This window comes from Ranitomeya imitator, chromosome 3, assembly GCF_032444005.1.
Source record: "Ranitomeya imitator isolate aRanImi1 chromosome 3, aRanImi1.pri, whole genome shotgun sequence".
Classification (NCBI taxonomy): Eukaryota; Metazoa; Chordata; class Amphibia; order Anura; family Dendrobatidae; genus Ranitomeya; species Ranitomeya imitator.
The window spans coordinates 229,747,218-229,761,149 of NC_091284.1; the positions used below are offsets into that span (position 1 = coordinate 229,747,218).

The window sequence follows — 13,932 nt, forward strand, 5'->3', positions numbered from 1 at the left end:
TAAGTTAGGCAGGCTCTTGTCACTTCAGAAATGCCAAACATGTGGAGGCTATATGTGGTTTAGGTACACTGTGGGGCTCAGAATGGAGGGGGCATTTGGAAGCACAGAATTTGCTGAACTTTTGGAGGGGGAGTTATTTTGCTTTTCCAAAACCATTGTACTATCAGTAATGTGGAAGCCCCCTATATTTCCATTACCAGATGACAGATCTGAGTGGGGACTTGCTTTTTTTGTGGATGAAGTTGAAGCTCTTATTGGGAACATTTTACATAACGTTTGGGATCACATTTATCCTGCAGTCTATGCTGGCCACTTACTTTGGGGTTTCCATCTAAATCTCTGAGTGACGCGATTCAGAAGAAAACCCCAAGGGATCTATTCAATATGAGGCAGTAGATTTACTTTGGAATCAGTTTGGCCTCTGTTTAGTGGTGTCCTTTTCAGAAGTGCATGTGGCCGACGGCACTTTTATGCAGTCCTAAAAAGACGGACACTGCTGGATCACAGGTCAGACTGCGTCCACAGTGCCTCCATCTGCCATTGAGGGTTCCATCTGAATCACGTATTTCAGAGATTTACATGGAAAACCCCGGTGTAAATGCTCAGTGCAGAGCGCAGGATAAATGTGCACAGAGCCTTACGATGTTTAGAAGGCAGAATGGAAAAAAAATAAATAAAATAAAAAAAAAAGAAATTGGTTTTCTTAATTTTTTTTACGACATGCCTTGTGTGGTATAAGTGATTAGGCAACTTTATTCTTCAGGTCGGTGCGATTACAGTGATACCAGATTTATATCCGGTTTTTATGTTTGGCTGGTGTCACACTAAAAGACACTGTATTGCAAAAAATTGTTTTTGCATCACCATATTTTGAGAGCTATAATTTTTTCCATATTTTGGCCCACAGAGTCATATGAGGGCTTGTTTTTTTGCGGGAGGAGTTGATTGCCTTCTATTCTGATTTTTGGGAGGCAGAATGAACAATAACCAGCAATTCAGGTTTTTTTTGGTGGGGAGTATGCTGTTCCACGTGTGGTAAACTTGATAAGGCAGTTTTATTCTTCGGGTCAGTACGAAAACAGGGATACCATATTTAATTTTTTTTATGTTTTGGCACTTTTACACAAACTATTTTATAGAAAATTTAATTTTTATCACTTTATTCTGAGAGCTATAACTTATTTCTCTGCCGAGGGAGCTGTATGGCGGCTTGTTTTTTGCAGAACAAGATGACATTTTCAGCGGTACCATATTTATTTATATCAGTCTTTTTGATCGCGGTTTTATTCCACTTTTGTTTGGCGGAATGATAAAGCATTTTTTTTTGCCTTTATTATGGTGTTCACTAAAGGAGTTAACTAGTGGGACAGTTTTATAAGTCAGGTCCTTCCGGATGAGGAGATACCAAATGTGTGTACTTTTATTGTCTATAGTTACTTTTTTTTCATACAAATATTTTATTTATGGGTACAATATCTTGATTTTTTTTATTATTTGATTTTAATTTTTTGCCAAAAAAAAAAAAAAAAAAAGTAATTTTTTTTTTACTTAGTCCCAGTATGGGACTACATTTTTTTGTAGGGATCGCTCGTATAGCATGGAGATGCATCACCATCCCTATGCTATGCAAACTAGCTCTGGTGACCCGGATGTCGTCATGTGTCAGCATGGCAATTATCACGACCCGCAGGGTCTCTGATCCAAGAGCAGAGCGGCTGTCTTCCCTCTGCCTGCTCCCGGAATGCTGTGATCCAGTTCAATCACAGCATTTAGGGGGTTAAAGTGCCTTGAGCAGTGCGGAACCACTCCTGGCACTTCGTGCCGGGTGTCAACTGTCAGAATCAGCTGACACCCAGCATTGATCGTGCACACACAATCGCCTGGACGTACCCATCCAAAGTCAGTAAGGCCCAGATCACAGGGACATATGGATATGTCCAAGGTGGTAAAGGAGTTAAGCCACTTTGTTGGCATTTTGACAGTATGCTTCGGTTCATTGTCCATTTGGCAGACACAATTTCACCCAAGCTTTAACTTACTGGCTGATATCTTGAGATGTTGCTTCAGTGTTCCCATATAATCTTCTTTTCTCATGATGCCATCTATTTTGTGATGTGCCCCAGTCCGTCCTGCAGCAAAACAACCTAACAACATATCGCTGCCACCCCTGTATCTCACAGTCAGGATGGTGTTATAAGGCTTCAAAGTTTCTCCCTTTTTCCTTTAAACATATTGATGGTAATTATGCCCAAAAAGTTCAATTTTATTTTCATCAGACCACAGGACATGTCACCAAAAATTAAGGTCTTTGTTCCTGTGTGCATTTGCAAACATTAATCTGGCCTTTTATGTTTCTTTTGGAGTAATGGCTTCTTCCTGGTAGAGTGGCCTTTCAGCCCATTTTGATACAGTACTCGTTTCACTGTGGATATTGACACAATCTTACCAGCTTCCGCCATCATGTTCACAAGGTCTTTTGTTTTTGTCCTTGGGTTGATATGCACATGTCGGACCAAAGCACGTTCATCTCTGGGACACAGAACCCATCTACTTCCTGAGTGGTGTGATGGGTGGACATTCCCATCTTGTTTGTACTTGAGTATAATTGTCTGTACAGATTAATGAGGCACCTTCAGGTATCTTGAAATTGTACCAAAGGATGAGCTAGACTTGTGCAAGTCCACAAATCTCCTACTAATATATTGGCTGATTTCTTGAGACTTTCCCATGATGCTACACAAAGAAGCAGTGTGTTTCAGGTGTACATTAAAATACATCCACAGGTGTCTCTAACTCGGATGTTGCCATAAAACTTATCAGAAGCATCCAAATACATGGCATCATCATATGGGCAGTCCAGAATTGTTTAAAGGCACAGTAATCTTAGTGTACTCAAACTTTTGACTTTGCAGTAAGTAAAAAATGCCCTAAAACATTCGCCCTCATTATTCTGGCATTTAGCAGATAATTATGGCAATTCTAATTGACCTAAAATGGGAAAGGTTTATTCTGATTTCATCTCAGATATTGAGAGAAACATGCATAGGTGTCTTTTTATATAGTGTATGTAAACGTCTAGTTTCAACTGTATGTACCAAGCCCAAACTAGTGGAAAAGAATTCCGATAGTTGCCCCCCTGACATGGTTAGTGAATAATTTTGAGTCAAAATGGGGTAAGCTTCCACCTCTGAGAAAAACTGGACCTCATCATATCCACCTGTAGCTGAAACAATAGGGGAGAGTGATCTGTTAAAGACCTAGGAAGATATTCTATATTAACAAGTCCCGAGATCATAGGATTACATAGCTCCAAATCAAAGCACCAAGTCAATTCTTGAGAGGGATTGATATGTCAATGAGGTACAGGAGTAGACTTTTGAATTAGGAAACATCTCCTTTCAGGTATCAAACAGGCCCAACTTCTTAATAAGGTGGACTAAGGGGAACAGAGAATTATCTCCTGCATAAAATTGGTCTCTGAATGGATTGCATATATTGTTAAAGTCTCCCATCATTATTAAAAGGGATATCTGGCCAGTCTCCCGTTTCATCAGAATTTTGCATTTAAATGGAACACTTTTATGGGTTATAAGACTGACTCCCCTAGAGTAGCTGGAATAGAAAGAGTGCAGGCCAACCCTTATCCAGGACCTGTGTACTGAATTAATAAGATCTTTTGTCTCTGGTTATTATATTAATGCCAGGGTTGATCTTTGTGACATTCAAGTATTGCATGTCTTTTGGAATATTTGGCACTTTCTGAAACATATTTTCTCCCCACAGTGTTTGGCTTAGTGTGGGTGCCGGGCAGGTTAAAGGGACACTGTCACCTGAATTTGGAGGGAACAATCTTCAGCCATGGAGGCGGGGTTTTCGGGTGTTTGATTCACCCTTTCCTTACCCGCTGGCTGCATGCTGGCTGCAATATTGGATTGAAGTTCATTCTCTGTCCTCCATAGTACACGCCTGTGCAGGGCAAGATTGCCTTGTGCAGGCGTGTACTATGGAGGACAGAGAATGAACTTCAATCCAATATTGCAGCCAGCATGCAGCCAGCGGGTAAGGAAAGGGTGAATCAAAAATCCCAAAACCCCGCCTCCATGGCTGAAGATTGTTCCCTCCAAATTCAGGCGACAGTGTCCCTTTAATAACACTATTACCATGCAGATTAACTCTATATCTGCAGGTTTATAGGGTTTTTCTGATGACCAGCTCCCTTTAAGACCAGCCCAGAGATCTAGTGTCTTTTTTGACCTTGGCAAGTAATGCTATTCTGTTTACAAGCAACTACCAAAAATTAATACACGTTAGTCATTTAAAGCTGTTAATTGCCTAATTTGTCAAATAAAGATTAAAGTTAGTGAATTACTTCAGAATTTTACCTTGTTTGCCAGAAGTATGCATGGCACAGGATCGCCATTTGATAGGGTAACCTTATTGTCCAGGTCGCTTTTCCACATTTGACAACTTCTGAAAGAGTCAGCACTGGTGAGGTCAAACATGATTATACAACCAGAAGCCTGTTTATAGTAAAGTCTGGTCATAGACGTAAATCGCTCCTGACCTGTTGACAAGAAAAGAGATACAGAATATATTTGCACTAATGGGTGACCTGGTAACTGGATGGTTTTAGTGACTGTGGCATATTGGGTGCAACTGGTTTCAACACAAAAGAATAAAAGGAAGTTGCTGTATGTATGTATGTATGTATGTATGTATGTATGTATGTATGTATGTATGTATGTATGTATATATATATATATATATATACACACACACATACACACAGCAGCACATGTATATGAATCTAGGCCATGTGAAAACACAGACAAATATTCGATATGAATCATACTACTCAAATATTTTTTCATAAAAAAAATTTCACAAATTTTTTTTTCATAAAACTTACAGTTATAGATAAAATGAAGATTCTTAGCGCATAAATTGGCCAATTCATGTGTGCCCATCAACCACTTGCACCATAAATTGTAGGTTTAGCCCAGAGTGACATGTTTGTCCTAAGTTGTAGGCTGGTGGCCCAAGAGTGGCATGTACAGTAGAGTAGGACCCATCAGAGGGAGATCACCTTGCCGTGGTTGATGGGCACACATGAATTGGCCAATTTATGCGCTAAGAATCTTCATTTTATCTATAACTGTAAGTTTTATGAAAAAATGTTTTTGAGTAGTATGATTCCTATCGAATATTTGTCTGTGTTTTCACATGGCCTAGATTCATATACATGTGCTGCTGTGTTTCTTTATATCTATATGATACAGCTTGCATGTGTTCACATTGGGAGTGCTGGTTGTATATATATATCCACACACACTTTTTTTAACTAATGTAAATGGTAATGTGCAATGATAATATTAGCATACAATAGCAGGAAATACATACGCCTGATTATGCAGCCAATAGAAGCATGTGCAATTACCCACATTCACCACATAGGTGTTCATCTCCAACATATAGAGAAAAGTGCAAAAGATTTAGGCAGGTGTTGGGTAAAAAAACACTGTTAAAAAAATGCTTTCATAAACTAGAAGTGTTAATAGTTTTCATTTTGTTGATTGGCAGAAAAAGTGACTACACAAAAAAATATATTTGTCCAATAACTGTTTATCACTCATGGTAATTCTGCTTCATGTCACCTGTCTTATCCATGGTTTTTTGTTGTTTTTTTGTTTTTGTTTTTTTTCTCCTCTGTGCTACGTTGAGCATAAATATGTGATTCTTCAGAATTTCTTTTAGTCTTTGCCCGATGAAGAGACCTGTGGAGTCTAGAAAGCTTGCAATTTGTTACCATCTTTTCAGTTAGCCATTAAAAGATGTCAATCACTGAGGACTCAATTCTAAATATTTTTCTACACAAAAAAAAAAGAAATCTAAACCAAGTCAATATTTTTTTGTGAATGCCCTTTACCTCCTAAATAGCATCAAAGCATCAATTCTTCTAGGTGACTAATCCATAAGGCCAGTCTCACACGTCCAGATAATTCCGGTACTGGAAAAATCGGTACCGGAATTATCCGTGTCCATGTGCTTACCGTGAACATCAGTGTGGCACACGTGCGGCAGCCATGTGCCGCCCATGTGCCAACTGGGTACCACACGGATCGTGCAGGAAACAGCGCTACACGTAAGCGCTGTCCCCTGCATCTGGTGCTGAAGCCGCCATTCATATCTTCTTTCCAGCAGCGTTCGCTGGAGAGAAGATATGAAAAATCCTTTTTTTTTTTTCGTGTTTAAAATAAAGATCCCTGTAACCCCACCCCCCTCCCACCCCCTGTGCGCCCGGCCGCTGTTACTAAAATACTCACCCGGCTCCCTCGAAGCGTCCTCTCCGCGCCGCACCTTCTGTATGAGCGGTCACGTGGTGCCGCCCATTACAGTCATGAATATGCGGCTCCACCCCTATGGGAGGTGGAGCCGCATATTCATGACTAATGGGCGGCACCACGTGACCGCTCATACAGGAGAAGCTGGCGCTGAGAGTACGCTGCGAGGGAGCCGGGTGAGTATTTTAGTATCAGCGGCCGGGCGCACAGGGGGTGGGGACAGGGATCTTTATTTTAAACACGAAAAAAAAAAAAAAAAAAAAAAAAGGATTTTTCATATCTTCTCTCCAGCGAACACTGCTGGAAAGAAGATATGAATGGCGGCTTCAGCACCACGCTGGGGGGACAGCGCTTACTGTAGCGCTGTCTCCTGCATGGCACACGGACAGCGTCCGTGTGCGGTACGTGTTTTACACGGACCCATTGACTAATGGGTCCGTGTAATCCGTGCGCTCCCACGAACACTGACATGTCTCCGTGTTTTGCACACGGACACACGGTCCGTGAAAACACGCTGACATGTGCAGAGACACATTGATTTCAATGTGTCTACGTGAGTCAGTGTCTCCGGTACGTGAGGAAACTGTCACCTCACGTACTGGAGCCACTGACGTGTGAAACCGGCCTATCAAATAGCCGGCAGCTCCAGGGAGAAAATAAAGTAAATTTTCTCCCAGGTGACGCCCTTTCAGTTCTGTGTCGTCAGAACATGATTAACCTGCTGATTAACCCGGTTTATAGTATTATCAAACAGAACGACAGGTTCCCTTTAAGAACTATAATTTAGTGTCAAGAAAAGCAAGGTATCCTGGAAGCTATAATATGGTCCCCACAGAGGCACAATCTCAACATTTTGGAGTCCGTCTGGCATTACATGAAGAGAGAGAAGGATTTTCTCAAGCCTATATTTACAGAAAACCTGTGGTTATTTCTCCAAGATGTTTGGGATAAGCTCCCTGCCAAGTTTCTTCACAACCTGTGTGTAGGTGTGAAAGAACTGATGCTTTTCTGAAGGCAAAGGGTGGTCAAAACAAATATTAATTTAAATTAGATTTCACTTTTATTAGTTCCCAAAATGTAAATTAAGTGAACAAGCTATTAAACACTTGTTAACCATTCTTAGGATGCAGCATTTTTTCCCAAACCTGCCTAAAACTTTTCTATAGTATCATAGTATATATTTAAAGGGGCACTGTCACCTGAATTTGGAGGGAACAATCTTCAGCCATGGAGGCGGGGTTTTTGGGTGTTTGATTCACCCTTTCCTTACCCGCTGGCTGCAATATTGGATTGAAGTTCATTCTCGGTCCTCCATAGTACATGCCTGCACAAGGCAATCTTGCCTTGCGCAGGCGTGTACTATGGAGGACAGAGAATGAACTTCAATCCAATATTGCAGCCAGCATGCAGCCAGCGGGTAAGGAAAGGGGGAATCAAACACCCCAAAACCCCGCCTCCATGGCTGAAGATTGTTCCTTCCAAATTCAGGTGACAGTGTCCTTTTAAGACTCCTATTCTAGCATAATAATAATAATAAATAAATACATTTTTATATAGCTCTAACAAATTCTGCAGTGCTTTACAGGTTGCACACACTATCACTGCTGTCCCTGATGGGGCTCACAATCTAAATTCCCTATCAATATGTCTTTGGTTTATAACATTATGATGATCTATCGCACTCATTTCATGATTGTTTTCCCCATCAGTGCCATATGGACCTCATCAACCTATAATGTGGCCCGTTGGGTCCATTGCGGATTTTGCCCAGGAAGCTTAGAGCTTCTGTGGGCAGTGTGAATAGAGTGTAAATACACATATAACATACTGCAAGACGGGGTTCCCTAATCTGTGGCTCACGGCTCTCTGCCAGTGTGGGTCATTAGCACCTGGTCTAGAAACCAGCCTTGAAGAGAAGGTCTTGAAGATGGTGACATCTATAAGTAACCCTGTACAGAAGAAAATATTGCAATGTGCATATACTTCTGGAGGGGACAGGGTTCAGAAATAAATATAGTAAGTTAGAGATAGGATGACAGGATAGGATTGAAGCTGGACACGATATAGTGTGCTTGATATGAGAATACTACATGTGGGTAAAGTGCGAACTCTTGCATGCAATTACACTGCTTATATAGGTAAGGAGTACAAGATCTGTGTGCTTTCTGTGGATAAACTTTGGCTGCCATCATACCAGTGGTGGGCTCTGAGTGTCACTACTGTGGGGATTACAGGGTGCTGGATGTGGCTATAGACCATCTCTAAGGCTACTTTCACACTTCCGTCGGTACAGGGCCGTCGCAAACCGTCGGCCTGACGTACGTTGTGCTAAAGTTAGCACACCGTGGGCAGCAGATGCAGTTTTACAACGCATCCGCTGCCCATTGTGATGAGCGGGGAGGAGGGGGCGGTGTTCCAGCAGCGCATGCGCGGTCGGAAATGGCAGACACATCGCACAAAAAAGTTACATTGAACGTTTTTATGTGCGCCGCATCCGCCAAAACACAACGGATGCGACGTGCGCCCATCCGTCGCTAATACAAGTCTATGGGCAAAAAACGCATCCTGCAAGCACATTTGCAGGATGTGTTTTTTTGCCCATAACGACGGATTGCGACGGAGGACAAAAGACGGAAGTGTGAAAGTAGCCTTACAGTTCCAGCAAAGTGGATGGGATTTCTAGAAATCTCGAGCCCACTGCACTTCTTATTTATGCTACATAAACTCACCGGAGGTGCTTTTTTTCTAATCCGCAATATGTCAATTTCTCTTGGGAACATTGAGTTTTATATGTAGGTTTTCCCCACAGACTTGTGTTAGTTGCAGAAAATCCACAGGTAAAAACCCGCACATTTTTTGTGCATTTCCAAGGTGTAAACACGTAAAGAACACATGTAACCCGCACCTACGCATGTCAACGAAGTTCAGTGAAATCAAAATACCAGAAAGTCACATAAACAAGGCAGCTTTACTTAAAGACTGACACATGATGCATCTATGTTGCACAACATGAAGATTGTATTTGAGGAAGCAAAACTTATATTTATAAATGGCAGAGGTAAGAAAGTCTGCAAGATTCCTCAATTGCATGAGAAGGGGAATTACAACTTGACTGTGGTCCCAGGATAAAAGCACCCAGAACAGATGTGACATGTGTCCATAATAGGAGGCCGCCATTTATGAGGTGCATTGCCAAATCACTTCTCCTGCAGCTGTGGCCACTTTCACAAGGGAGAATTTTGTACCAAGTAAAAGCATTAGTGGGTCAAAAAACAAAAACAGAAGTAGTGCAAGTCTTCCCATTATGTTTCACTACCAGTTCTTGTTTATAGATACTGTTGGCCTCAGAGCAAAAATGGAATAGTGTATTAATACAAAGCCCAACTTTAATCTAAATCGTGTGGATTTTATTTAGATTAGTTTTTAAATAAAAATAAAGCTAAAAAATAAAATCTGTATTACGAGTTCAGCAGCCTCCAAATCTTTATTTTTCAATATCTCTGCTTGCTGCCAGTGGATGAAAGTTTACACGTTTAAAATCAGGCAATTGAAAATTGCATCCACCTGTGTCCAGTGTAGGCAATGCTCAGCGAGTTTTAATCATTTAAACCTCTGATCTGCTCTGGGATTGCAGTTTTTTTTCTATACTTGGGCATATAGAAATAGCTGACAAGTCACTGATCGGTCCAGCTATATGACTAAAAATCCCAGAATTTGCAGAGGTTTAAATGATGGAAGCACAAGCTAGCCCGGGGTCGCACGACCATATAGTCTGTCATCCGAGAGAATTGGATCGACTATGTAATCGATGTGTGGATCAAACCCTGATCAGAGTTTGTTTCGAGTTTCAGCTTGGTGTGATCAGATTTTCTCGCACTGGAGAATCGTAGCATAGGTGAGGAGAAGATGGAGAACAAGATTTCTACAATGTGGGAGTCGGTGGAAATTAACTGCACTCTGATGGTTTTCCATGCACCCATAGAGTTGAATGAGTGAGATCAGATTTGCGCAGGCGCCTTGTTTCCCTGCACATAAAAAATAAACAAATGAATCAGTATTGTATGTCTGGACATCCCACTTAATTGAACCCCTTGAGCATCAGTGAGCTCATTATGACAATCCGATCACAAGGGATAGAGATAGAGAGATAGATATATATACCACATATATATACATTATATATATATATATATATATATATATATATATATATAATCTCACTAGCTATTGAACCCGTTCTACGCCCGGGTGGCGAGCATTTATATTGGTATATTGTCTCCATCATGGTATGTGCTGCTCCATCCTGCGTCCCCATCCTGTCATGCGCTGCTCCATCCTGCGTCCCCATCCTGTCATGCGCTGCTCCATCCTGCGTCCCCATCCTGTCATGTGCTGCTCCATCCTGCGTCCCCATCCTGTCATGTGCTGCTCCATCCTGCGTTCCCCTTCCTGTCATGTGCTGCTCCATCCTGCGTTCCCCTTCCTGTCATGCGCTGCTCCCATCCTGCGTCCCCATCCTGTCATGCGCTGCTCCCATCCTGCGTCCCCATCCTTATGTGCTGCTCCATCCTGCGTCCCCATCCTTATGTGCTGCTCCATCATGCGTCCCCATCCTTATGTGCTGCTCCATCCTGCGTCCCCATCCTTATGTGCTGCTCCATCCTGCGTCCCCATCCTTATGTGCTGCTCCATCCTGCGTCCCCATCCTTATGTGCTGCTCCATCCTGCGTCCCCATCCTTATGTTCATGCTGCATCCTGCGTCCCCATCCTTATGTGCTGCTCCATCCTGCGTCCCCATCCTTATGTGCTGCTCCATCCTGCGTCCCCATCCCTATGTGCTGCTCCATCCTGCGTCCCCATCCTTATGTGCTGCTCCATCCTGCGTCCCCATCCTTATGTGCTGCTCCATCCTGCGTCCCCATCCTTATGTGCTGCTCCATCCTGCGTCCCCATCCTTATGTCCTGGTCCATCCTGCGTCCCCATACTGTTATGTGCTGCTCCATCCTGCGTCCCCATCCTTATGTGCTGCTCCATCCTGCGTCCCCATCCTTATGTGCTGCTCCATCCTGCGTCCCCATACTGTTATGTGCTGCTCCATCCTGCGTCCCCATCCTTATGTGCTGCTCCATCCTGCGTCCCCATACTGCCTCTGACCCGCTCGGCGCCGAGTGCTGGGGGGCCTGAGCAGGCGGGGACACCGGCACGCTGTGGGGGTCAGGTGCCGGTATCGCCGCCAGCTCAGGCCCCCCCAGCACTTACTATACTCACCTGTCCGGCGTTCCATCGCTGAGCGCCGCCATCTTCCCGGTCTCCTGGCTGTGACTGTTCAGTCAGAGGGCGGCGCCGGCGCGCATTAAGCGCGTCATCGCGCCCTCTGAACTGAAGGCCACAGACCGGGAAGATGGCGCCGCTCAGCGATGGAACGGGGACAGGTGAATATAGGCCGATACTCACCCTCCTGGCGGTCCCTGCTTCTGCGGTGGAGATCGCGGTGTGCGTTCAGTGTGAACGCACACCGCGATCTCCCGGGAGCGTCGCTCTGTGAGGCCCAGACTGCGCCGGCGCTTGCGCAGTCTATAGAGGCTTAGGTCAGAGTGACGCTCCCAGCGTTATATTATAGAATATATATATATATATATATATATATATATATATATATATATATATATATATATAATTTTACAGGTTATAACCTTTGTGATCAGATTGTCATAATGAGCTCACTGGTGACAAAGAGGTTCAATTAAGAGGGATGTCCAGACATACAATGTTGATGGCCCCACCTGCAGGTAGGGTCATCACTAGCAGATCAGTAAGCGTCTGACCCCCAGCAATCGGCTGTTTGGTTTTTTCGCTGTCGGATGTAAAACACTTGACAAGGAGCTGCGGCTTGCAGCGCCAGTCAAAGTTGGCAGCTACTGCAGCACAGCTTTTCTGCAAAACAATAGTGCTGCAGTAGCCAGCTACACTCTGAATAGAGCCGCACTCATTGAGCCCGTTCAATGAGTTTACATACATCTGATCAGCGGGGGCACCTGGTAGACCACCAACAAGTTGTTATTAACTATCCTGCAGATGGGGTATGCCTGGGAAACCCTTCTAGCTCATTCTGCAGCTAGCGACAGACCGTGCGACACAAAGGCTAGAGAAGGCAAATGCTGCAAAATTCTTAATCAATGCCAATTACAAAAAATGATTTTAACCCAAAATACGTACATGCATTTAAGTAAGGAACAAAATGCCCCCAAGGTGGACAACCCCATTTACTGATAAGTAAGAATTCTAGAAGCAGTTACCTGCGATATCCCATAGCTGAAGCCGGACCATTTCAGTATCGGACCACTGGACGACCTTCAGTGCAAAATCCACTAGCAAAAGAAAAGAAGAGGACACAAGACGTCAGACCGCTCTACAGCTACCGGACGAGAAAAGGGAAGTTTAACTCGGATTCGTGGATTTTAGGACAAGTCTTAGGCTTAAGGTCATACTTTCAGCAAAAAACAAACCGCAATGCCTGCACGAAGTGCACCTGTCAGTGGTCTGCATTGTTCTGGGGGATGGCCTCTCACGGCATGCACCGTCACATAGTGCCAGGACAGTGCGGGCATTACCCATCTCTACAGGCCGGCAAGCAGCAGGGGCTGCCATACAAAGGGCAGTAGTCACCGAGAGGCGCAGACAAGCCACCACCAGCCCCAGGAATGCCACTCACCTCCCATGGTCATTTTGTACTCCTTGCCAAATACGTCATGGACGTACCTATTTAATAGTGAGGTCTTTCCGACTGTTGAGTCCCCCACAACAAGCACCTTAAACAAATAGTCAAAGCTCCCCATATCGCCGGCCGCACTATGGGCGCATCGCTGGGACAGCTGGCACCCTGTAGACTGGGGCAGCGAACTCAGCCTATCACGTGAGCACCTCCACTCTGTATGCGAGGAAGGAAAACTACACTTCCCGGCGATCACAGCGGCGGAAATACGCATGTGGGCGGGGCAGTTGCAGAACCTATAAAAGGATGCGGGCGTTATTGTTCTTGTGAAGGAGGCGGGTATTCCATGTGTAATCACTTGCTGTCCTCTCAGGGAGAGCGGTTCCGTAACGGTTTCCCGCCGTTTGTGCCTCACACAACTAGCCGCCCTCCTGAGAAGAAGTGTGAACTGAGCTTTTCGGTTTTGTTAACCCCTTCACCCCAAAGCCTGTTTTCAACTTCCTGACCAAGCCATTTTTTTTACAATTCTGGTGGTCCCTTTATGAGGTTATAACTCTGAAACGTTTCAACGGATCCCAATGATTCTGAGAATGTTTTCTTGTGACATATTGTACTTGATGATAGTGGTACAATTTCTTCGATTTGACTTGCGTTTATTTGTGGAAAAAAATGGAAATTTGCCGAAAATGTTGCAATTTTTAAATTTTTAGTTTTTATGCCCTTAAACTAAAAAGTCATATCACACAAAATAGTTAATAAATAACATTACCCACATGTCTGCTTTACATTACCACAATTTTGGAAACTTTTTTTTGTTAGGAAGTTATAAGGGTTAAAAATTGACCAGAGATTTCTCATTTTTACAACAAAATTGGCA

The 13,932-nt window shown here is 43.5% G+C and overlaps 1 protein-coding gene across 1 annotated transcript in view; it reads right to left on the minus strand.

Moving 5' to 3' along the window:
- Positions 1 to 13,272, minus strand: part of RAB29 (RAB29, member RAS oncogene family) — a 46,711-nt gene extending 33,439 nt beyond the window's left edge. The window contains exons 1-3 of the mRNA XM_069756245.1: positions 13,056 to 13,272; positions 12,640 to 12,711; positions 4,383 to 4,564 (exon numbers count right to left, since the gene is read on the minus strand). Of these exons, the coding sequence (XP_069612346.1) occupies positions 4,383 to 4,564; positions 12,640 to 12,711; positions 13,056 to 13,179 (378 nt within the window). The 5' untranslated portion in view covers positions 13,180 to 13,272. The remainder of the gene's footprint in view (positions 1 to 4,382; positions 4,565 to 12,639; positions 12,712 to 13,055) is intronic.
- Positions 13,273 to 13,932: the final 660 nt, after the last annotated feature.